At 41.2% G+C, this 25,687-nt stretch overlaps 1 protein-coding gene across 2 annotated transcripts; it reads left to right on the top strand.

Annotated features, from left to right (window-relative positions):
* Window positions 1-6,012: 6,012 nt before the first annotated feature.
* SMIM30 (small integral membrane protein 30) lies at window positions 6,013-9,702 on the top strand. Of its 2 annotated transcripts, XM_048065912.2 has the most exons (3): window positions 6,018-6,173; window positions 6,464-6,603; window positions 6,946-9,702. In XM_048065912.2, exon 3 carries the CDS (start codon window positions 7,009-7,011, stop codon window positions 7,192-7,194), a length of 186 nt encoding a protein of 61 aa, XP_047921869.1. In that variant the 5' UTR covers window positions 6,018-6,173; window positions 6,464-6,603; window positions 6,946-7,008; the 3' UTR covers window positions 7,195-9,702. The 2 variants fall into 2 exon arrangements, with proteins under 2 accessions (XP_047921868.1, XP_047921869.1); XM_048065911.2 differs by lacking the exon at window positions 6,464-6,603 and having other exon boundaries at window positions 6,013-6,173.
* Window positions 9,703-25,687: the final 15,985 nt, after the last annotated feature.

The raw sequence follows: 25,687 nt of genomic DNA on the forward strand, positions 1-25,687 counted from the left end.
ACAACAGCAAATCTTCAGCATTTACCAAATAGATGCAAATCGATTTTTGGATAGGTGACTCTCAGTGCAATTATTTATTTATGGGATCTTCTATGGGCTTAGCCCTTACCATTGGACTAGAGCATCTGGCATATGAGAGGAGACTGAGAGAGCTGGGATTGCTCAGCTCGGAGAAGAGAAAGGTCAGGTGGGTTCTTAGTGATGTGTATAAATATCTTGTTAAAGAAGACAAAACCAGGTTATTTTCAGAGGCATCCAGTGACGGGACAAGAGGTAATGAGTGCGGACTGATATAAAGAAAATACCATCTAAACATAAGAATTTATCTATTGGTTTATTGCTGTGAGGGTGACTGAATACTGGCACAGGTTGTGCATAGATGTTGTGGAGTGTCCATCTTTGGAGATATTAAAAACCTGACCGGGCACCATGCTTTCCAGTGTCCCCCGTTCTGTGACACTGTGATTCTCCTCCCCTAATCAGTGAGTATGGACATACAGCACAGCTCCTTCTTCTGACTTCTTCCCCTTCTTCTGCCAGATACACCACCTTGAACCTCTTGTTTTCCCTAATTATCTTCTTATGTCACTTATTTCACATTCTTTCTCAGGCACCAATCTTTAAATAAAAATAAAAAATAAAGAAGTATATTTTAGGCATGCATATGTAAAGGACAATTTCATTATACCAGTTTTCTAATTTATGACTAACACACTTGGATTTAGATGCTCAGAACTTAAGCAGACAAGCTTTATTTCTAATAATGTCAAAGCTGGTAAAATAAAAAAGGCTATTTACATGTTCCTATAGATAAGCATGCATCCAAATATGGATTAGATCTAGATTTGAAACATATGATTATTCAAGCTTATTATGTTTTAAATCAATTTTTATTTTCATGAAGCTTCTCCTACTTATTACAACCATATGCGCAGAAGCCAAGAAAACATCTGAGAGCATAGCTTGGAAAAAAAAAAAAAAAAAGATGTACTATACAAAACAATGTGTGGATGACAGCTGCTACTCCCCCTTTAAATCTCATTCTGTCATTCTTGTGTTGTATCCTCTTTTGCTTACCATTCAATACTGATGAACATAGCATAACCAGGTCCTCTGAAGCTAAGCTGCTGGTGCTGTATATGTTTTCTTGCTAATGTTGTACGATAATTGATTTTTCTCAGAAAGAACCAACCAAACACAACACAATATTCCAATACCTGTGGAAACACTGATGCGTATTGAAATAACATCTCAATAGTTCACATTAGTACAAAGACAGACTGAAGTCAAGAAGGCTGTACTCAGTCTTTAGTTACTTACTCAGCCCTGGAGGGAGTTTGGATGCTTTGTTCCAGCAGATATCTACCTCTAATATACTATGCTACTCAATAATAATAATAATAATAATAATAATAATAATAATAATAATAATAATAATATAATAATAATATCATGGTGGTGCTCACAATAATCACAGGGAATCCCTGGGTTTGCCATTATTGACGGGCAGCTCTAGCATTCCCCTGCAGTTGGGCAGGGCAATCAGTGGGTGTTTAACTCTGGCTGGCACGCTCTGCACTCGCTTCTGCGGTTTCGCGGCTCCCACCTCCTGCCAGCACCAGCTCCAGAGCTCCTTTCTGCAGGGCTGGCAGCTGCCTCCGTGCCTCTCTACTCCAGCCAGCACTGCACAGAGACACCTCTCAAGTCTTGGCAAGAGAGCTCAAAGAGACTCCAGCGGCAGAGGAGATCCCCTGCCAGACTAGAGGAGCAAAGGGCTGAGGGAAAAGGAATCACTGGGCTATTTAATCCTTGATTTTCATGGCTGTATAAAGGACAGCAGGAAGCATGTGGTGCCAAAGGAAAGAATTTTGTATCAAAAAGTGGCACAATTCTTTCTGTCTCTTTCCCTGATGCCTTTCCCTGCTCTCAGAAAGAAGTAACTTTTGCTTCTTAGGGGGATCAAAAGGAGTCTGCCAGGGGTGACAAAAGAAAGGTAGAAGTTAACCTCATGACATGGCAATAGGATAAACCAGTATGAAGGAAGATTAGACTGCAAAGGCCTTCTAGGACTGAGAAGAAAATTGTCTTTGGTTCAGCAAAAGAGGGAAGGTAACACCAGAGGATTAAGAAGTGAGGGAACACAGCAGAAATGACAAACCTGAGAGAAGCACCTTGGCAGCAGCACTTTAAATAAACAAAGCTGCAGGGGTCACAGCAAGAGAGAAGAATAATTGTAAGTCCATGACTTCAGGTAACACAGTCAGAAGGGAATTGCTAGGCCTAGGAACTGCTCTGCGAGATGCAGTAAGACTTCAACACCACCAGATGGGAATAAAAAGAGAGGGAAGATAAAGAAAACGTGAGTTGAAGGATGATATCCGAAGCCATGTTTGTTGAGCAGGGCAGCCAGAGACAACGTATAGACACTCAAGTGTTAAAAACACAGATGGAAACTTATCGCAATCTCAGCAGCAGAAAAGGAGGACTCAGTAACAAAGATTTAAGAAGCAGAAGTGAGGAATCAGGAGAGGAAGCTTTTTTAAAAAAGCAAGTGATTACTGGATTTGGGAAGAGGAATGAGTGTTTCAAAAGCAGTCTGTCAATCAGAGAGACAATAAGGAAACACAGGCTTTCATATCTGAGATACTAACTAGAGATACAAATGTGAGCAGCTTCAGCTGATGGAGGAAGGATGAGCCACACTGAAGGAGATGTAGGATATAATTAGAGCAGCTTTGGACAGCATGTTTGGAGAGGTTAGAGATGACAGGAATAAAAACAGAGTGATAGTTACAGGAAGGGAATCCAACTGGTGTTTTCATGATAGGGAAGGTCTGACTACCTACACTGATTTGAGAGGAAGCTTAAGGACTTCAAGAAACAGAGGGGAAAAAAATGAGGCAGGACAAAGCAGATACACATGATGGGAAGGGAGGGGATAAAGAGAGAGGAAGGAAGAGAAAGGATGAAGTCAACATTTTTGTGATAGCGGACTGGGAAGCAAATGTGGAACAAGTTAACGACAGAAGTAACTCAAGCTGTGTTTTAACTACCTCTTTTCTCTGCAGAGGCAAATGAGGTGCCTGTGGTAGAGTCTACTTTCTGATGGGGAGCTCAGAGAAAGAGAAATGAAAGCCAAATAAAGCAAGTCCCAACATTTGTAAGGGAAAAAAATGGGTGGATCCGAGCAAAGTGATGAGGTGAGGACATAGTGATAGACAGCTAAAATGTCAGATTAAGTATCACCAAGGTAAAGTAGCTCAAGGGGTGAACATGTTGAAGTGATAAGCATTGCCCCACAGTCAATGTCTTATCAGTAATCAGAGTTAGCGTTTCTCATTACAACTGAAGTCCAGAAATTGATCAGAATGCTTCTTAGATCAGTGTAGTCTTAAACAAATGGCTCTCATGAGCAGATGAACTGAAGCAGAGAAAAAAAAAAAAAAAAAAGGAGAAAAACAATCCCCCCTTCAGGGTGCAGTCTTGCTCTGTTGATTATGTATAACTTCTTCCTGTCCAGAAAGTGCACTTTATTTTCAATTTCCAGTCTCACGCATACCTCCTTAGCCTTGTGCTCAGAATTTACAAAGCTTTAGCTTGTCAGCTCTGGGAGTTCTCTGCCTTTCCTCTGAATATTAGTTACATAATAGCTTGAGCTAAGCAATCAAAGTGGTGATAGGTCAAAAGGAAGATTTGCCTGAGGTGATGCAGGAAGTTGATGGCAGAGCTTGAAGCTGAATACACATCTCTCTGCTATTCAGACAGCATGAAAAACCACTAGAGTCTCCTTCACTGTTTAGATTTTGTTGGCATTTTTTCAAAGCAGCCTTGTTTCTGAAGCCAAATCTAAGAAATGCAATGGCATTGAAAGAGCTAATAAGCCAGAGATATATCCCCGAATGGCACTGCTTTCTAACTCTCAATGGCACTTCCATGCTATTACTAAAAAATGACATATCTAACAATCAATATTTTCCACAACATTCTTACTGTACTTGTCCACGTGACTTCGACTGTCTTTAAATTAGTACAGCTGTTGAGAAGAGGGAAGAGACAGCAAGATAATTTTGTTAGGTCCAGTCTTCCCCTGGGATTTTACACTCCTGACCTTCAAAATACTCAAGTCCAAAGATGCCATAACTCTTTGGTACTGACATTTCTAGTTTTAATACATAAACTTGAAATACATTGTTCAACCCCCTTGCATCTGTTTTGTGGGACTAAAATGACAACTATTGAAAATTTTAGTTGGTAAGTGCTGGTGACAGCAAATACAACACTGAAATTTACAGGGATGACTTAAACACTTTTTGACATACTGAACACTGTAACATTTACCTGTCAACAGTGTAGGATGCAGTAAAAAGGCCAAGCAGGGAACAAAGGGGGCCAGGACTCCAAGGCCCCTCTCTGATATGACAGCAGTGATTAAGGTGACACCTACCTACCTCCTGCACTTCACATTGCTGCTCTCCGGATTCAATAGGGCTTAGATTTGTCTGTGATTCGTTAAGGAATGGGTCGGGAATTGTAACATTACTCTCCTCTCTGACATGGTAACTTTATCTCAGAAATTTCAGGCTTTTTCTCAGGTAATGAGTTTTCTGGTTCAGCTTCTCGAGAAAATGCCTTTGGAACTGACATCAAGTATTTCATAACAGAAAAACTGTGAAGGAGGTTTTTCATGAACAAAAGGGATGATTATCTGTTATACTAATATTTATTTTTATTTGTATTACCACAGTGTCTAGGGACTCTTGCTTATAAAGAATAAGCTTTCACACCACTTGATATAAAAAGAATGCAAACACACACAAAATAAAAAAATAAAACTACTCCTATCCCTGGAAGTTCATAGTCTAAAACAGTTGATGGATCCAGACATGAGGAAAGCATTAGCAGTAATAAAGTAATTATGGTCAGCACAACAGTAATATCCCAGCTCAGACTTACAAAGTTTTTATAAGCATGATGAATGGTTGCTCAAGGGCAATCGTAGTGAAGTTATATAAGGCAGAGGCAAAGCTATACGTATGTCGCACAATCTATCTGAGTTTCTAATGTTCTTAAGAAGCTCATCAGAGATTGCTTCTTTCAAGAGAAATGATTACAGAAGCTGTTTTCTTGCACAAGTGCAGGGAAACATTGTGACAACGTGGGTTATCATGAATTAATGCTTTACATAACACGTTACAAAGTCTTGCTTGATTTTACCTCTGTATTAGCACAGTTATGTCTGATTATTTCTATGCTCATGCCAAAGACACACACTTCGTAATAATTGTTTATATGTCTTTTATACACACATAGTCCCACACATTTTCCACCAAAAAAAACAAATACTTAAGCTTTGATTAGGAACTAGCTAGGTATAACTAGGGGCATTTACAATAGTAAAAAATAAAAATAAAAAAATTAGCCCTGTTCTACGTAACAAAAGGATATTAAGGATATCACGTTGCAACACAGTACTTTCACAAGCACCTTGGTCTGAAGCAAAGAAATAGGTCAAGCTTGACTTGGATGCTGGGGGTGAGCTCAGGTGACGCCTGGTTACCCTTGCCTTCTGCCTGTTTTGCCGCAGAAGGCGCCGTGCCCCGTGCACCCTGTCAGACTGCCCCAGCGCTGGTGAGCGGGGGCTGTGATGGTGGCACCGACCAGCACTCGGCACCACAACCTACAGCTGAAGTGAAGCAGGCAGCGGCTGCAGTAGGACCGAAAGCAACTCGTGCTGTTTAATCATTTCGAGGGAGAAGAGCAGACAGCCAGCCCAATCGTGCTTTTATTGACTCCGCCTCGATGCAGCCGCGCCGCCGGCTCTCCGTGACAGGCTCGGGACGCTGCTCCCCTCACGGCAGCCGCCGCCATGGCGGCTCTCACGGGAGGGCGACTCCTCTCACGGAAGGCAAACGGGGCTCGGCGGAGGGCTGGAGCCGGGCCGCGCCGCGGCGCTGCGTGCCGGGAGGGAAGGGACGGGAAGGGAAGGGAAGGGAGAAGAAGGAGGCGGCCCGGCCGGGTCACGCCCGCCCCTGGCTCCGGCCCTCCGCCGCCCCTTCCTGTGATGGCGGCCGGCGGCCCCCGGCAGCGCGGCGAGGCGGCGCGGGCCGGCCCCGCGGGGAGCTGAGCGGGGACGTTCCCAGCCCGGAGCCAGCGGCGCTGCCTTGCGCCGGGAGGTGACCGAGGGGCGATGGGGCCGCTGAGCCCCGCCGAGGGGGCAGGGGTGGGGGGCAGCGGCCGGTCCCGCGGCGGGCGGGTGTCCCGGTGAGGGCAGGGCCGTGCTGGGAGTGCCCCACGGCCTTCGCGGTGCGGCTGTGGCCCGGCGGGTTTGGGTTTCTGCTGCTTGCGCCAGCGCGCCCCCCGCAAGGCGCTTGTGTGGCCCCCGGGGCAAACTGCGTGGTTTTTTTTTTTATTTTTTCTTTCCCCTCGGTTTCTTCGTGGTTGCCTCAAACCGGTTCTTCTGCAGATGGTGCAAACAGAAAGGGTGTTTGTCCTGTAGTATGCACGGGGAGCTTGCTCAGAAGAGGGACCGAAGGTTAAATCCACGACCTCCTGAGCACATACCCATCGCCCCACGTACGCAGAGAAGCTGTGCCGTGCCAAAAGGTAGGAAACCTACAGGAAGAGGCCCTCGGTGAAGAAGGCACAGCCTGGAGTAAGCAGGCACTCCCCACTGCAGACAGCGGAGCACATGCTGACCTGACCTCGTGATGAGACTGAGAGATTTATTTCCACCGAGTGAAAAAGGAAGTGAAAAGAGTTGCAAACTCACTAGTTTCCTCATATTAAGTCATTCATTTTTGTAGTTGCTTGTGAAGATAAAACCTGTATGTCCTAGCTCCTGTGCAGATATTTGTAATGCAGCAGTCACATTGGTTGGCTTTTGGGGGGAGAATCCGATGGGGCAGGAAGGGAAATCCTGTCACGTTCCTTCTGTTTTCCTTGTAGATATCGCTGAGGTCCCTGCGTTCCAGCACTTCCCTCGTTTAACTTCCCTGTGGGGTCGGCAGCATGTCTTCTACCGGGAGCACCTCAAAACTTTTCCTGGCCCTTGCTTCGCTGCTGCTGGTGCTGCCAGCGGTTGAAGCCATGGATGCAGGAGATACGATTGCCTTCCTGCTAGGCCTCGCTGTCAGCGTCATTGGATTCTGTGCCTGCCTCGGCTTGTATGCCAGGAAAAGAAATGGACAGCAATGATGTCAAGAAGATGCTCAAATGAAGTGTATTTCCAAATGCTGCTTGGGGTTGAGGTCTGGGAGTTAACACTGTGTTCCAGTTCTGGATAGCTTTCAAAAACTTCTAGTAGGTAATTCTGCAAACCCCTCTTACTGTGCAATACAACAAATCGAGATTGTACCCAGTAGAAGGGATTTGTAGGATCGTGTCCTCATGACTGTAAGGTGATTTTACATTGCTTGTGATTAAGTACTGCCTTAGCGAATGGTAAAAGACTGTTTGAATGGGGAAGGAAAACCATAGAGTGGTTCACAGTAAATGATTACAAATGAAATGTGTGAGGGAGACCTTCAACAAGGTCTGCAATTTTGGTTTCAGGAGTTAATCAGGTGGAAGCAGCTATTAGTCTTCCAGTCAGGATGACGGAGCTTTGGAAATACCTCTAACGAGACAACTAGCGAGCAGACTGCTTTGACATGTGTGCATGTGCTCACATTCTTTGTAATGACAGTTAGTACCTAACAGCTCACTTCTGCTGTCACAGGGACAAGATTTGGGAGAGCTAAGAAAACATGGAAAACTTCATTCTATTGTGTTTTTATTTTAGAATGTGCCCCTTCTGTAGCCCGGGTTTTTGTTACCAGAATGGGACCATTAATTTTCTTTAACGTGAATTTTGCATGTAAAACTATGTAAATCAAATAAGGGTTATGTTTTGTTCTCACATGTTTATTATTTGCACTCAGCTTTCCTTTAAGCACACAAGGTTTAAACTCTTTTTCTCTTTTTTTTTTTTCCTGAAAATGAAGATTTAGCTATTTTACTGAGGAATTATGTGTAGTGTTTCTGCATTAGAGGGTTGTTAGAAATATATCAAGGCAGTTGTGCACATTTCGTTTGCAATATGGAAACCACTTGCTTTGTTAAAATCCTGGTTTTAGTCAACAGATCTGTTGTTCTTGAGTGTCATCCTCATAACAAACTTAGTGTTATTAGCTAAACATTTAGGCTTCTTATCTATTGATACATTGGAGTTCCATGGAAGAATAGGACCAAAACCAAAGTAAACAGTCCTGATGCAAAATTCTATTCATACTCAGATTATGTTATATGGTCGAAAGAATCTACTCAGTAGCATATCTAGAACCCACTTCTTTCTTTTAGTACCAAAGGGGAAATGGCACAGCCAAGAATCTCTACCACAAATCCCTCTGGCTTATTATTATTGTTCTAGCTGTCAGCTTGATGCAAGGAATACAGTCCATAAAAGCAAATAAATAGCAGCGGAATAAGCAGTGTAGGAAGGTGAACTCTCCACAGTTCACATAATTTCCTTCTGATCTCGTGCTGTGGGCACTGCCACTCTTGCTAGAAATCTTGGCTTTTATCTTTTGGAGCTGGGGAAAAAGGTTAAACGTGATGCAAAGTTATATATTTTGATACTGTTCCTCCCCTTTCTGTGTAAATGTCTCTGTTCACTAGAGTACAAAGCAATGGCTAGAAGAATTGTCAAGTAGGCCTTAACATAAGTAATTGGATGGGCAGATCATGTTCTACAAATTATTTCTACAGATTTCTATATTCTGTATGCCATTTGTGGCTGTTTTGACTTCCCTCTCTAGCTTCTGAGGAGACAGACGCCTTGTTCATTTCAGTCTTGCAATTTGTGTCTCTCTGTCTCATGGTTGATAGCGGGAGGAAGGTAAAATTAAAGCTTCCAAAATTTTGTGGGGTTGAAACTGTAGGACTCAACACAGCAAGCCGCAACAATGGTGCTTTCTGCTCTCAAACTACGGGAATAATAATGGTCACAAAATTGATGTGATGAAATGTAAGCCTTGCCGTGTAGCTCTTCTCAAACCTCTTTTGTAACTTCCAAACATCACAATGGGATGTGGTGCACCATTCTCATACATATGAATGAAATTTACAGTCCTACAGGGAGCTTTGGTGTCACCTTCAAAGGCTGCCCTGGAGCAGTAGATGGTCCGATATGTGATTTTTTTCAGCTGGGTGGATGCAAGCACACATCATGTGTGATCTTCTGTATTCCAGCTTGGCTAAACCATTAATATCCTTTCAAAACAAAAGATAACAAAAAAAAAAAAAACCTGACAAACTCAATTCACTTTGTATTTCCCAAAATTTGAGAAGTCTGCCAATTTTTCAATAGAATATTAAATAATGCTCTTTCAATAGAATACTTTTTATCACAAGCAGCTTTTCTCAGACTCCTTTATCTTCGCATTGGAAAAGATCCCTGGCAATGGTTTCACAGGATTGTGCAACAGTTTCACTCCAGGAGAATGAAATTTTAGCAGAATAATTAGTGTCAGGCTGTAGGGATATGAGGAACTGTGGTGTTTGCCTGAAGCTTTATGTTCTCCATTGAAAGGTGTTTGCACAGCACAATGGCGTTTCCTAGGCTCTGACAGAGCTTTATTGTTGGCAACTTGCATTTGTCAATGACTTGAGTGTAAAATTGGATATCCCTCTTTTTCTTCTGTTTTAATAAACTTTCACATATGATTTGTTACCAGTTTGATGAGTAATTGTTATGAAAAGGAAAATAGGGATGACAGAAGTGACTGAAACTGCTGCAATTCCTTATATTAAATATTTTCTTATATAGTTTTGCTTACGCTAGGTGACTTTACAAACTTAGGTGTTGTTAAGACGTCTTTTCTTTTCTGTACAAATTGTATACTTTGTCCTGTTACTGTTATATGTGAAAATTATCTCATTTCAATATTAGTTACTTGAGAGCACTTTTAAGAGGTTGGCCTTCTTACTTTGAATCTGACAGCTTGCAATTTTGAAGAAGCCTGTTTTCTCTGGTACCAGGGAAACTTGAAGTATTTATTTTTCCTTTAGACTGCAAATTTTGAACATTACTATTATGTAGTTGCCTTTGTACCAGAAAAGCCATTTATGGCAGTTTTCTAGCTGGAGACCTAAAGCATATAAAGGACCGTTTTCTCCTTTTTTTTTCCTAAAGAAAAATTGTTCTAATGCTTTATAGTTATTTGACTTATACAGTTTTTAGACTTCAAAAGAGGCTGTTTTATCCCAGCATTTTATGAAAACAGGGTTCTAGTTCTTTGGGGACTGCAGCTCGGTGCACAAAGCAGTTTGTGCACTAAGCTAATACCATTAGTGGCTGTCTTCAGAGCAGAAAGCAAAACCAGCCTGACAACGCCCACCTCTTAGCAAACACAACCTACCCTCTCATTAGCGCAGGAAAGTTGTAAGTCGGGAACATAGCTTTTGACTCCTGTGATTACCATCTGCCTTAACAACAGCGTAGCTCAAACACAGCCATCCCACAATCGTTTTGCAGCCAACCCACAGTTCTGTTGTGAATGGACAGACGTCCTTCATCGCTCATTGCTGCCTTCAAGTGCCGCACAGCAGCTGGGCATTGGCATCCTGCTGCATGCAACGGTACCTGAGAAAGGAATGCAAACACTGCTTCCAGTTCCTAACACCCGTCCTCTTCTGGGTGTGTTAAAACCGATAAAACTGCTGTGAACCCCTTCACCCACTCAGACAAATCCTGGTGCTGCTGTAATACTATAGTGAGACTCAGCAATTCTGTGGCATCTTTCATCTAAGAGCCCTTTTATGCTTATAGATGTCAACGTTCGCATACCCGTTTTATCCTATGAGTGGGAAAAGTGGAAGTCACGGTCAGTGACTTGACCGTGGTGTCACAGGAAGCATCTGGCACCTCCCTGGGATTTCTGGAGCATATTGTGCATGTAGTTTGCAATCAAGGTGTCCCTGCCAGAGGAGCTACCCCTGGACTAGCCCAGAGACCCTGTACTGACTAGATGCAGTCTGAAGGCTTGATTCCTCTTTGCAAAAAACTGTTTATGTAAGCTTTGTGAGAATGGAGTAGGGAGTTGAGTTCACCATTTCTAATAGGATAAAACATGCCTAAATGGAAGAACTGTAATAGGTCTGTTACCATGGCAAAGGCTGTAATTATTACACTACAAAAGTAACCTTTCCGTTCATTTTTTTGCATATGATGAAAGGTTCGGCAGATCTAAGCTGATGTAATAACAAGAGATTCTTGGGACTGGTGGAAAGGAGGGCTTGGATCTGCCTGTCCTCCCATTTCCCACTTGAACACATTGTTAGGAAGTGATCTGAAGTCAACAGAAGTGGGGGTGGTTCACCAGCCTAGAAAAACAAGACCACTATTCAGAATCAAATGCAGCAAACCATATTGGGTGACCTTTGAGGCAACTAAAGATGGACAGCACCCAAAACATTCTTAAAAGAATGCAACCAGCTCTAGAACTATGAAGATTTTATGTGAGTAGGCAATATCACCTAAACATTTCCAATATTCAGTAAGCTGGAACATAGAAACCAAGCTATGGTATGGTAACTACCATAAAAGCATAAAACCAAAAAAGCAGTAGAATTTTATAGATATTCAAAACATTTTTAGAAGTTGTGCTGGTCTCCTCAGCTCCTACTTATTTGAAAATAGGTGGGAGGCCCTACCAAATTAAGGTGCAGGCACAACAGGCAGCTAGCATAGCCTTTGGATTCTGGATCGTTCATCTAATCAGATCAGAACTGATATTTTCATGAGAAAAGTAAAATTAGAGTGCTGAGCAGAGAGAACAAGCTCTTGATGGAAGTGAAGACCTGAAGACCTCTGGCAGACCTAGCAGCTGCAACCAGCAGAGGCAGCAAAGAAAGCATCCTGCCCCCAGACAGTGGTCATAAAAAGCTTGGCCTTGCTGCTTGTTTGGGTTAAAGTTAGTTTTCTTGAGCATCACCATACTAGCTGTGTTCCTCGTCACTCATCCTTGTCTTGGAAATTTTAACTGGAAACAATATTTCCAGCAGCTTTTCCAGCTGCCATTCATTCAAGGCACTAAAATGCTTGTGCACATCTTCATACTGTTACTTTGCAAATGTAACAGCTTGGGAAATACCTTTTTATCTGAGTGGGGTCAAAATTCTGTCTAAAATTTATTAGAGCAGGGTCTGTCTTTTTCTGTTGTTCTTCTGTTTCTGCAGCTCTTTACACACATTGCTATAATACAAAGAATAAATGATACAAAAACATTTCCCTTCCCTACCCTCTCACAGAATAGCAGCAGCCCTAAAACATGACCAGTTTTAATCCTGGCACAATTAAAGTGAAGAAATCTGTCATTTTAATCAAAATATGTTCACTTTCTATTTTATGAATTACCTGTGAAACCAGAACGTCTTTAGTTAATTCTAGAACTGTTCAAGGATATTTTCTGCCAACCTTTTTCAGAACTCAGCTGGCTATGGAAATTATGCAGTAAATACCTGCACTTATTCCTTAGACTTTAACCTAACATGATCTAGCTGTGATTGTTCATAAGTCATGTGGTAGCAGTTTTAAAATGTATTTTAATCTATTCATATGATCTGGAGTATTAGCAGAAGCCATCTTGACTCATTTTTCCTCGAACTGTGTTATTTATTTCAGTGTCTTCATGAATAGCAAGGGACAATTATGCCTTGTTAAAGTTTCAGCTTTGAAGAAAGGCCAATTGTGGTCAACTTTCAGAAGTCTACCTGAGATTTGGAGTTTATTATCTATAGTGTTTATAGACTATAGTCTGTATCTATCAAAAAATAAAGGTCCTTTTTTTTCATAAAAAGTAGTACTTCAATGGGCCTTACACAAGTCACTTTTCATCTCTTCATAAAAATTAAAGATGGTGATCATATATCCAGAGCAGTTGCCTGTAAGAAACCAGGACTCAGCAATAAATGTCACAGCCATGTTTTTCATTCTATTGTATTTGCAGAAAAGAAACGTAAATCCCAGAAACAATTGTACATTAAAAGTAGGCAGAAAGTGCTTTCCCAAGAACCAGTCAGTGTTATCTAGTAATAATTATGACCCTCGTGAAAAACTCGGTGAAGTCAGCTCAAAAAATTTTATTGTCTTAAAATTAAATCAAGCTCTTAGAGGGGTGATCAAACTGTGCCTTTTGAACGCCGTGCAACTTTGTCACGGCCATCTGGCCATATGGCAGCAGGCTGTCCTGATGCAAGGGGTGCTGGATAACCTCAAATCCTGCCTGCGATGTGACACGGCTGGGTCTCCCTGGGTTCCCAATGAACACCCAGGCCATTGCTACCTTCTCTGGGGAATCACCTCCTGCTACGACAAAAGCCAGACCAGGTATTTGTTTAGACACTCTCAGTTATAGCTGTGTGGCTTAAGACAGTCTTTAACCTTCTCCCATGCCAGATTTCAGGTTTTAAAATTCAGTCTCAAATGTTACCCTTTATTTTTAAATACCACCTACATAATTGTTTAAAATATAACCTGTACGTGGGCTGGGGTCTGTGCTTGGATCTGACAGAGGTAGGAAAGCAGAGGTCACTGTCGGAACTTAAGGGTGGCTGAAAGGATATCTCTAAATTGCTCATCCTCAAAAGGGGAAAAAAAAAAAAAAAAAACATCTCTGGGAAGAGACCAAGCCAGGAAACGGCGGAGGTGACCTCCAGAGCTCCTTTCCAACCTAATTTACCGGATGATTCTATGAAATCTTAGTTGTAAATGGGATGCATAAACAGCAACTCGATTCACTCATATCTTTATGGCAAACAAGGATATATTTGTGGTGAACAAATCTAATCACAGTGTGAGCCCATAGGGAATCTGACCGCAAAAGCTGTGAGGCTGTTCAGTCATCATGTAAGACCACAGGGAAACCAGATGTACCAGGATTCTCCCACTGCGTCTAGTGAAACTCAATCCCTGAGGCATTAAAAGGTTATGGAAAAAAGGGAGCAAATATAGCATATGTACAGTAATCCTCTTTTTGGAGTCGAATTTTCAGAGATGGGCTTATGGGGCTAGCACTGCACTCCAAAAGGAATTCAGTTCAGTTCAAAGCCTCAAACGCGAGTTACCTTGACTCCTGGCAAATTCAATGTTTTGAAAATATTAAGAATCGACAGTCTGAATAAAACACTGTGTTGCACGTGGTGTTCACATTGTGCATCAGTGGGACCTTTGGACAAGGTCAAAGACAACATGCAGGTCTGGATGCAGTAGCCACGTTGACAGGTCGGAGAGCTCCCTGTCATTTGAGCAGTAGTGCACCTTGCACTGCGTGGTGCTCACGGGGGAACTACAGCCACGTTAGGCTCCATCCCCACCTCATTCCTTAGCAAAATATTAGCTGAATTATTTATTCGAATAACAGAATGCCAATTTTTCCTCTGGTTAAAAAACAGCCTGAAGTTGCTGAAATCAGTACAGTCATCCTGATTTAAATTCATTTTGAACAGAAATCACAAGAGGCTTCATTCTGACCTTGCACCAGCCCTTACACTTCTGTGTAATGCAGTAGAATTATTCTTGATTTCCATTTATGTGAAAATCTAAATTGGTTCTTAAAATAGACGCTGTCTTTTTTTTTTCTCTCAGTCCGCTACCAGTAAATTATTTGACCTACATCTTAATACATATTGGAAAAAATGTTCTCCCCACTCCTATTTTACAAATACATTTCAGAACTCATATATTCAACTTACACTCTATTGGTTTCCGCCCCACAAGATTTATCACCCAAGGAAAAGGGAAATCCAGAGGAAAGCCCACTCTCAAGGACGCCAGATGAATATAAAGTGTCTATTCACACACTTTTAATGCATATGTGCTGCGCACGTTGGATGTACACCAGCTTACATTTCTGTCTTGTTTTCTCTATCATTTCAGTAATGAGAAAAATCCATTCTATGTCAAACTTCCTTAAGAGCTCCCTTCACCTTGTCTGCATGATGTCCTCTGTATTGAATGAGAAGCACTTTGTAAATTTTCTTTTCCAATCCAGAAGTAACAATGAAATCCCAGCAAAAAAAGGTTACGAGCTCTCAATTTCAGAAGTTAGAAATACAAAGCACTCAAAATCTGAACTTTCATGAATTTTGCCATACGTTTCTTTGCTTAGCTCCCAATAGCCTTAATAGGAATTAACTATGAAAATCCCTTCTAGGGGACTAAGACCCCTTCTAGGGGACTAAGGACTACTGACCTTCCAATACCGAATGTACAGCACGTGGTCACTTTATGCACCCTACCAAAATAAATTTAGTGTATTCAAAGCAAAATCCCAGTAAGCTGAAATGGACCCTACATACTCGTTGTCAGATTGCTGCCTTAACATATCATGATGCCAAATGTCTTAGCGCAGGACAATGACGGTTACTGGATTTATGGCAAAATACAGGCTTTGCAAAGCAAATGTCACAGAAACAAGGTGAAGAGGCGCTGACAGACTCACCTCATATACACCCTCTTTCATGTAGTAGCAGCTGAGCTGTTTGTTCAGTAAGGATTTCACATCCTCTTACAGGACTGGGCCTTCATTTTTTCGCTATTTGGTGTGGAAAAAACTATTTCCTTTTGTCCTGTGTTTGCAACAGCTACATTCTTAATTGTCAAGAAACAAATGCTAAGGGAGTAAACTTCATGAGTGAAAGATTGTTTTTTCCCTTGTTGAACCACTTGATCCCTACCACCTGCTTACAGTAACTATTTCTGGTCTCATTACCAAGACTGAGAAATGTGCAGCATATATGGAACTGGGATATTTGCGAAGAGTTGTATAAGTACATATGTTTCTCTAAATTTGCCACAGAAATAATAAAACCCCATAAACTACACTGGTTCAAACAGTTCCTTCTAGGATTTACTCACTAAACAGACCAGAACAAATCTTTCACCATCCCCTGGTACAGGCACTTCAGAAATCCTTTCTTAAAACTGCTATGTAATGCAGTTTTATTCACATTACAGCGTACCCAAGCCTTAAGCCATAATGCTGATTCAAATTCTACTAAACGTGCATTCCTTTCTTCATTTTAGCACTTGGTAACCCAATGTTAAAATCTCAACATATTCTTAGTACTAGTAGTTATTCATCCTCTTACTCTTTCTTATATCACTCAATGGACGTGGTGCTTAGGGACGTGGTTCACTGGCAGACTTGGCACTGCTAGGTTAAAGGTTGGGCTTGATGATCTTGGAGGTTTTTTCCAACCTAAGCAAATCTATGCTTCTATGAATTTCAGAAACCTCAAGGCATAATTTAACATGTAAGGTTTTTTTTTTCTTTTTTTTTTTCTTTTTTTTTTTTTTTACATTAAAAAGAAGTATTTAGCATTATTTTCTGTTTTGAAATGTGTCTTAATTTGTTCATTAGGAGCCATATTTGAATCCATATCCCCAGTTTAGCAGAATTTTTCCGTAAATTTTAAAGGGTTTAAGAGTTGAACACCTACCTCACCTTAAAAATAGTTTTGGTATAAGCAGGTTCATAATTGCACTCCAAGACTGCAAAGCACAGCAGAAGTCTGAAAGTTTCATAATTAAGACTGTAACTTTAGCTGTCTCCTACTTCTTGCTGTATCTACTGAAGGCTACCCCAGATCCATTACCTAACTAGGCTCACCTCAACAAAAAGTACGTTTAAATCTCATCTTGCAATTCCACTGATACTATGTTCTCAATTGCCTCTGTCTGTTTGTGACAGCAGGGAAAAAAAAATAAAAAAGTAAAAACCACCTTCTTACATTCCTGCAACAAGCTTTTTCTTCTGATGTCTGTCTTACTCCAGAACGGCCCTTCCCTTTTTAACCTTTCCTTCTGTTTCAGCATCACCAGGTTTTCCTGTGTTGTGGTCTGTGTTTTAGCAACTAACCCACTTCGGCAAATAAATCATTCTGAGCAATTGCCAGCTCTTTTTGTCTGAGGGTCCTCCATTCAATTTCAGGTTGTCAGCATTTCATTATTTTCCATGGTTGGCCTCATGGCAATGTCCTTTTAAAATTCAATACACTGAAAAGCTTAGGAAAAAAAAGAGATAAAAAAATGTTCCCTTTTCAGCAGAGAGCATGCAGGTTGAAACAGATATATCTTGAGGACCCATGATATCAAAGAGAATTCGTAAGTTTTACATAAATTCCTCAAATTGCCACAGTTTTGTTATGCATGCATATTTATGAGGAGATATTATACATAATAGAGATATACAGTATATCAACTAAATGTTCTGTTAGCTTTTGAAGCATAACATTAATACCAAACTTGCAATGCAGTACAGAATTACCCAACAAGTACGTTTTCCTTGGCTGCCTGTCCTGTACTGTGAGGAACTGGTAAGTTCACTCATCAAAGGAGTGCTTTTATGTCCAGGCACATATCCCAGATTAAGGAGAACAGATCGCTAGTATTTAGGTCTCTTATTTCCACATTTTATATTAATAATGGAGAGTGAATAAGTTCACTGAAGTTTAACAAAATTATGTAGTGCGGAAGTGCAAGAGCTTCAGACATGATTTAGATATCTAAACCATGACTTGAAAAGAATTTAGGACATAAATCCTCCAAAAAGTGACTCAGGAACCCTTCACTGCAGCAACAGCAAGACTTATCAGTGCTCACTTTTCACTTTGGCATTTATGCTTTGGACCTGCGTTCACAGGTTTCCCATCCATGTGCAGGACTGCCCGAGAGTACGCAGCTCAGAACCTCTGTGATCCAGATGTGAGACGGAGCATAACCTAAGTGCCTCCCTCCCCCCCAGAAAGACTCTAAAAGAGTCTGATCTGACTGGTGTGGTCAGGTAAGGTATATCAGCAGCAGTGCTGAGCCCAGCGAATGCACAAATACCGCAGGAAGCCCTCCTTCTGTGCTACTGCCTAGCAGTTGCAACACGTGAAAGAAGATCTGGAATTCCTGTTCATCCTGGATCCCCGACATGCAGAAATGCAAGAGCAATGGAACCGGAAAACAAAAATTGAAAACAGAAACTGACTCCCACGTGCACTGCCTAGGACACTTGCCTCTTCTGGTAAGATTTGGGTCTTGATTTTTGCTCCATGGCCTGACCTTATGCAGCCAGTGAGGAAACAAACCAAAACCAACACTAAGCAGTGCAGGTAGCAGGGATCAGAACCCATGAGTTTCTCTTGCCAGCTGAGTGTCTGATTTAGTGCAGTGCAATATCCTGTTCTTGCTCTATTTTCCACTCTTTTCTTTAAATACCATTAGGCATTCAAACATTGCCTAATTATATGCAAATACTAGTCCAATTAAGCACCAGATATTGCCATTTGCTAACATTAGGCTAGATTAGTTTTGTAGGTGACAATTCAATAAAACATTCATTCTTTCATACCTCCACGAAACAGGCAATTCAACAATAATTTTGTATTTACAATTGCATCATAGAGCTGCAATCATGCACTTCCTCCTACTGTGCCATCGCCATGCTGTTCTCATAGTGTCTGAACAATTCCAACTGTCACGTTTCTTACAGATGGCTTACCCTTACCCAGAGACTGTTTTCTGCATCCTCATCAGTATCATAAGACCTCCAGTCTTTCCCCCCTCACAGTACCTAAAGGGGGCCTACAAGAAATATGGGGAGAGACTCTTTGTCAAGGGAATGATTATCACTATCCTAGTGACAGGACAAGAAAGAATGGCTTTAAGCTATCAGAGGGTAGATTTAGATTAGATATTAAGAATATTTTTTTCTGCTCTGAGGGTGGTGAGGCACTGGCACAGGCTGCCCAGAGAAGCTGTGGATGTCCCATCCCTGGAAGTGTTCAAGGCCCGGCTGGATGGGGCTTTGGGCAACCTGGTCTGGTGGGAGGTGTCCCTGCCCATGCTGAAGAGGTTGGAACTACATGATCTTTAAGGTCCCTTCCAACCCAAACCACTCTGTGATTCTATGACTTAAAATTGCTTCACCTTTTTCCATATATAAATCAGAGCATTTCAAACTTAATAACCTACAAATTGACAAAATGAAACCTTGGCACCAGGTTTCAGATGTCAAATTAGTTGCATCAAACAGGTAACAAGTGACACAGTAGTATCCAGGAGCATTTCCACTTTCTAGACCATAAGACCTAAATATAATGAGTAGAACATATATTCATGCTAACTGCTCACAAAGTCAGCATTCACTCTCCACCTCTGGTGCTATAGACTTGATTCTTCATTGTCTAAATCTTGTGCATTCAAAGCAATTATCATTCAGGATAACACTTTTTTTAACCACTTTATATTTTCTTTGCAGAGCTTTAAATCGATTCAGAGCCCATATACTGTACATCTATATTGCCTTCAATTGAAACAATAAATTAGTACGAAGTTTAATGCCTAGCTGTGAACCAATTGTATCAGCAAAAATACATATTTCTAACACTAACACTGTGAATTTTTGTCCCTGAGAAGGGCCTAAAAGTTCTCTGAAAGCTGTCAGTGACAGTTATCCCATTTTATCTTATTATTTTTAAATCCCCTTCTCAGTATGTTGCTAGAAATAGAAAATGTTATTGCCAAATAGTCTCTCTAATCCTACAACATATTGTCCATTCGTGGTTCACCTCTAACCTAGCCTTATAGATGGTAGAAAATGGGAGAAGTGATATAACTCAGCTCTGCAAAAAGTGACTGAGGTATACTGCTGCACACCAACAGTGGTCATGCAAATATTTCTGTGAGCACCAGAAGAAATGGAGAAGTAACTGTGCAACGGAAGCAAGGAGGGGCTCAGCAGTGTTCCTGTGGGATGGTTTGATACTAAACTACCAAACAGGATTGGTTTGATACTAAACTACCAAACAGGATATCTTCAGACTCGCAGAACCAGCAAAGCCCTTGGTTCTAACAGTGCTGTGCTTGCTACTTGCCATTCCTCCCCTGGTCAGCTGCACAGCCGAGCGGAGCCAAGCCTGGTCATGAAGTGTCTGGATGAGGACGGATTGAGACTCCAGGCCATGGCTGGTTTTGACCAGCGGATAGATGGCTGTAACCTGAAGTGTCAGGCATCAGCCAGTCCCTAGGGTGTCCTGAGATCACAAGTGGTGGCCCATGAGAAAGAAGAGCAAGGGAAAAAGGTAAACTCTAGGACAAGATGCCAACACCTACATTCACAAAATTTACAGGAATCTCATTTGCCTGTGAGACCTCTCTGCTCATGTATCTAACTTCACTAAAAAGAGCCTTTGGGTTCAGTGAAGGGGACGAAATGTGCATAAATTTACTTAGTCATTATCTAGCTTCATGATAGAAAGTATATGAAAAATAATGAACCATAATCACTTCTTTCATCAGGTCCCAACCACTTCCTAATAATCTCCAGTGAGCCAACTGCACAAAAAAATAGATGGGAGCAATACCTGGCACCGTACCAGCCCAGGAACCACCCCAGAAAGCTGAAGAAGCACTGCACACATACCCATACAGGCTGGAAAACTACACAAGACCTCAGGACAGAATAGCTTTACGTAACTGGTATAGCTACATGCATCACAAACACGGGGCTGTCTGCACTTAACACCGGGTGCATGAAAATGCTGGACACAGCTCAGCTGGAAGAAGTCATCCTTCCCCTGTCTCTCCTGCATTTTTAGGTTGCTCTCTCAAGGCGAGCAGTCTCTGTAATGTCACCAACTCTATTCATTTTGCTCCACAGTGTTGCAGTGGCACCTGTAATGGTGATATATATATATAAAAAAAAAAGAAAAAAGAAAAAAAAAAGGCTCTTGAATGCAGTGATTGGCATGGTTAATGACCATGACACTGCAAAGCTGCTGTGTGCTTCAGCACTGGTTGGCTTATTTCAAGTCCTGACTTTCCATTTAGTAGAGTAAACCAGGAGCATTGCATAGCCTCTGAGTAAGCATTTTATTGAAGCTCAAGTGTTAAAATAGCCTAGACAAAAGGACCATCAAACATAATACTTAAGAAGGGGTGAGGTGGGCAAACACAAACCAAACACTTCCTTTGTTAAAAAAATAAAAAATAAAAAAAAATCTGCAAGCTTTTGTCTATCATCGGTTTCTAAAGCTAGTAGACTACACTTCTAAAATCATGGTAACGGATTTCCCCACCGGAGTAAATGAACTTAGCTTTCTATGTTAATGGTGAGTGCTGCTTGCATTGGCTAGAAATATTACCTTGAGTGGGGATGCTCCACTCTTACCAAAACACGGTTGGCATGCTGTCAGAAGGTAACGTCTGTGGAGAACAGTCAGGGAGGCCAAGCCTGCTTAGCCATGCATTGGAGCCAGAAAGTCATTAGCATGGCTCTCATCAGTTCTCCCAGTTCTTTTTTTGGATTCTGAAAGACTCTACCAGTTTCTTACCAGATTGGTTTTGTATTACTGGCTAGACAAGGCACTTGCAAAAGATACAGCTTTCACCAATGGTGATTTAGTCATGAATTCATAACTTGTCAGCATCGTTCCTTTCAACTATCTTGGTTGCTGAATTGTACCACTATGATGTATTCACATAGCCATATGTCATGCACAGGAAAAAGTATCGGCAAATGGAATGTATTTACAGGAGTTGAAAGACGTATATAGCTTATACTAAAATATGTACAATTAATTGGATTAATTAAAGTGCAGATGAAAATATATTAAATAAATGAATCGCTGCTTCTGTAGGACTATTCCCAGTGTCTGTGCACATGCTTCAACAAGTCCCATCTACCAGATTTGTAAGCAATGGCATTTTATTTTTGGTTAGGGAGAAAGAAGAAAGTTATTTCCAGCCATTCCACATTCAATTACCAAAACACCAACAGAATTTCTGGCACGGGAGGAGAGCAGAAAGACCGGATATAGCGGGTACTTTCCTAAGCTTGGTCCGCATTCTCTTGAGTCCTGATGAGAGGTTCATTCTCTTTCCCAGGAGGGCAGGGAATAACAGCAAGTGTCCTTCCAAGGTCAGCAGCTCAGGACCTCACTGAAGGCTACGTTGTTGCTCATATTAACTAAAAACTGTTGACTGGAGGAGAATTTCAATACTTTACACTAACAAAATTGCAAATACAGCATTATTCACATTTAGAAAAATTGATAAAATGGACACACAAGATAAGAGTTTACCCTCTGTTTTGCTATTTTTTTTTGTAAATTTGAGCTAAAAAAATTATTCAAAGATTAAATTTTAAATACACCATTATCTATGCATACAATTTACAAGAAATCCAAGACGGCAATATTAGACAAATATTCTCAGCCATTCAAAAATGTATGTACATGATACGTCTACGATAAAAGTTCCTTTTATCTTTTTTTTTTTTTTAATATACATCTGTGGTAATAAATCATCTATTCACATCACTGTGGATGTGATTATCTGTATCTTTAATCAGTTATTTATTATCACTCCACCTTGGCTGTGAAAATAAGCAATCTGGTAATTCTTCAGTACATTACAACATACATATGGAGTACAAACCACAAAGGCAGCATGAACCCTTCTTTGCCTCTCTCTCTCTCTCTCAAATATATAAAAAGGCCACTTGTGAAGTCCAGCAATTTAAAAATGTAGCTTATCTTTTTGTAGAAACAAGTAATTAGCAGTGCAATTTAACATTGGCAATTAGTCATGGGCATGGTTAAGTTCATTTGCATTTCTGACTACCTGATAGCAAGTGAAGTCAAGTAATTACTTGTCCACACTACCTAAATTGCATAAAAAATAACTGAACGTAACACTGCAATATTTATTTAACAGTATATCTATGAAAATTAGATGCAGAAGACGTGTGTCCAGTCTTTCAGATATAGTTGTAATGAAAAAAATGTTAAAAGATGTTCAGAAGCTTGAGGACACCGATGAGTATCTAATGCGATTTTCAGAAGCACGTTGGTTTCTCACAGCCGTTAGAGTCACACAGAACTGTTGTTTCCCTCTGCAAGACAAAGCCTTTTTATGTGCTCAGCAGACAAGTTTATGTATATTGGCCCTTAAACCTTTATTTATCCCTGTGTTAGCGTGCAACATAGTTCAATTTTTAAGAATAAAATTAACTTTCAAAGGGCACGTTGGAAACATTTTTTAAATACCTCATTAAACACTTCTGAGAAATATTTATAAAACAACTGAGGATCTGGCAAAATATTAATTTTTAAAATTGCAATAATTACCCAGAGGAATTGTTTTCAATATTCATATGAATGTGGTTTTTTTATACGTGAAACCAGGCATCGCTGAGGTGGAGACCAGTTCGGGCACCTTTAGCGTGGGGTGAAATTTATGTCTGTGCTCAGGGCCAACCCCGCAGCCAGACACTACCAACGATGTCTTTACTCTGCAAACACTTTACAAAGCACAGGAACCAAATATATTGCAGGTGAAATTCTCTGTTGTGCAGGGGTCTTTCACAGGTCTCTGTATTACATAAGTTGTACTTAAATACTATTTCAAAGTTGCACAAATCTACAGCACTGGCATGAAACTTCCCTTGGAAGAATTCCTTGAGCCCTTTGAAAAGGATGTACTTTGATAGCATCTATCACAGTCTCTTAAGCAATACATAAATCTTGTGCTGGCCTCTGCACAGAGGTGGGTACACCTTGCAGAGTATCTCCAGTTTTGTGGAGATGTCACAAAATCCCACAGTGCTTCACAGTTTGCATTTTGCAGACTGCCCAGGCAACACATACATCCACATTTCAGAACCACTAATAAACGCTTTAATTACCCAAATGATCAAGAGAATAGAGACATGAATATTTTACAGGTTAGCTGCTCACAGCTTCTGACCCTGGGCTGAAATCTTGATTCCGCTGAAATTGGCGAGAGTTGTTACTGACCTTGGTGAGGCTAATATCTCACCCCATCTTTTCAACTGATAGCTACTCGTCATCACTAGCCTGTCTTCCAGCCCAATCTCTACCTCAGACTCCATTAGTGGGATTTGTCAGTGTCAGACTTTTCTAAAAAACCTCTTCCATTCTGAGGAAAAAGCTCAAAACAATGAGAATCACCTACTCACCAACCCGACCTGGTTTATAACTTTGGTACACAATTCCTCAAAAGAAATCAAGTGCCATGTACCCAAACTGCTCTTACATGCCAACAAAGTTCCTTTACAATAGTAAACTGTCCCTCACACAGGTGCCAGAACTCCTGGTACCCAAACATCGCCACCACCTCATGGCAATGGGTTGCTGCAATCTCTTGTCAAAGACCAAAAGCCTCAAAGTATGACTCTCTAATAAGGTGGTCCTGTTCTGGGAATGGACCTAGTGGGTCCAATTCACTGGACCCAGACCTTGGTTATTCTTATACACTACCTAAATAGCAAAAAAAAAAAAAAAAAAAAAAAAAAAAGTCAAAATATGGAATTCTCAGTTACCAACAGCAATGCTGAGTACCTCACCCATTATTTTCTAGGCTGTGGGTCTTAACTTATGAAAAAACAAATAACTCCAGCAGGAGACATGGAAAGATCTCTGTACCATAACTGTCAACAAATTTGCAGTAGGGTTACCCAAACCTGCAGACAGTTCACGTCTTTGATCTAAATCAGAAAATGAGGGAAAGAGTCTCGACTCTCATATTTTCTAGGGAACGCTTGAATCATTCTGCTGTTAGCTCCAATGGGGTACATAAATGCTCTTGCTCTTACACTTGACTTGTTCTCTGTCCCTTTCCCCTTCCTTCCTGGGGAAAAGCAGACAAGAACTTACATAAAAATAGCAGGGACAGATTATTTACCTTCCCAAGAATAATCACTTCCGTCCTTTGAGATGTTTATATAGCATGCAAGTCCTCTCTTTTAAACTTCCTTCCTGCTGTCCTTAATGCTGTCCCCCTTACACTCAGGAGCGGGCCATTTATTCCAAGTTCAGGATCCCTTCTTGTGGCAAAGCCCCAAGAAGTTCTGCTTGGCTACCCCTAATCAACTCACTTTACAACAAAGGCTTCCCCACTTTTTTTTTTTTCTGTACCTTTCAGATCTCTAGCCTGAAGAACTGAAGAGTACAAATCTGAAGAACTACTGAGGACAGATCTCTTCACCTGTCCTTTTGTAGCTTTTCTCCTCCCCCCCTTCCAAAGGCATATTCATTTCAGCTCATGCTTCCTGGAGCCATCTTTAACAGACCACTCCTTTCATCTCCCAGATTCCCAGTCCACGACTCCTGGATTTGCTTTCCATCCATGGGGAAAGTGACCTGCTCCCAGCACAACAGCTTAACATAGTGTTATTTCACACTTCACCAGAAATCTCTCCGTTTCTAACAAGGGTTTCTCTTGCTTAATTCTATTCCAGAGAATAGTGTATCCATCTGACCTATTTTAGACTTGTGCTTCAAAATGAGGTGATCTGATCCCTAAAACATCTTCTCATGTACTGTAAGGAGAGGCCGAGGACACTTGGGTTGTCTAGTCTGGAGAAAAGAAGGCTCAGAGGCAACCTCATTGCTCTCTGCAGCTTCCTGAGGAGGGAAATGGAGAGGGAAGTGCTAGTCTCTGCTCCCTGGTAATGGATGATACGATGCATGGGAACTGCAAGAAGCTGCACCAGGGGAGGTTTCGGACTGGGTATTCAGAAAATTTCTTTACCGTTATGGTGGCCAAACACTGGAACAGGCTTCCTGGAGAAGTGGTTGATGCTCCATACCTGTCAGTGTTCAAGAGGCATTTGGAGAATGCCTCAATAATAAGTTT

Source organism: Anser cygnoides, chromosome 1 (assembly GCF_040182565.1).
Source record: "Anser cygnoides isolate HZ-2024a breed goose chromosome 1, Taihu_goose_T2T_genome, whole genome shotgun sequence".
NCBI lineage: Eukaryota > Metazoa > Chordata > Aves > Anseriformes > Anatidae > Anser > Anser cygnoides.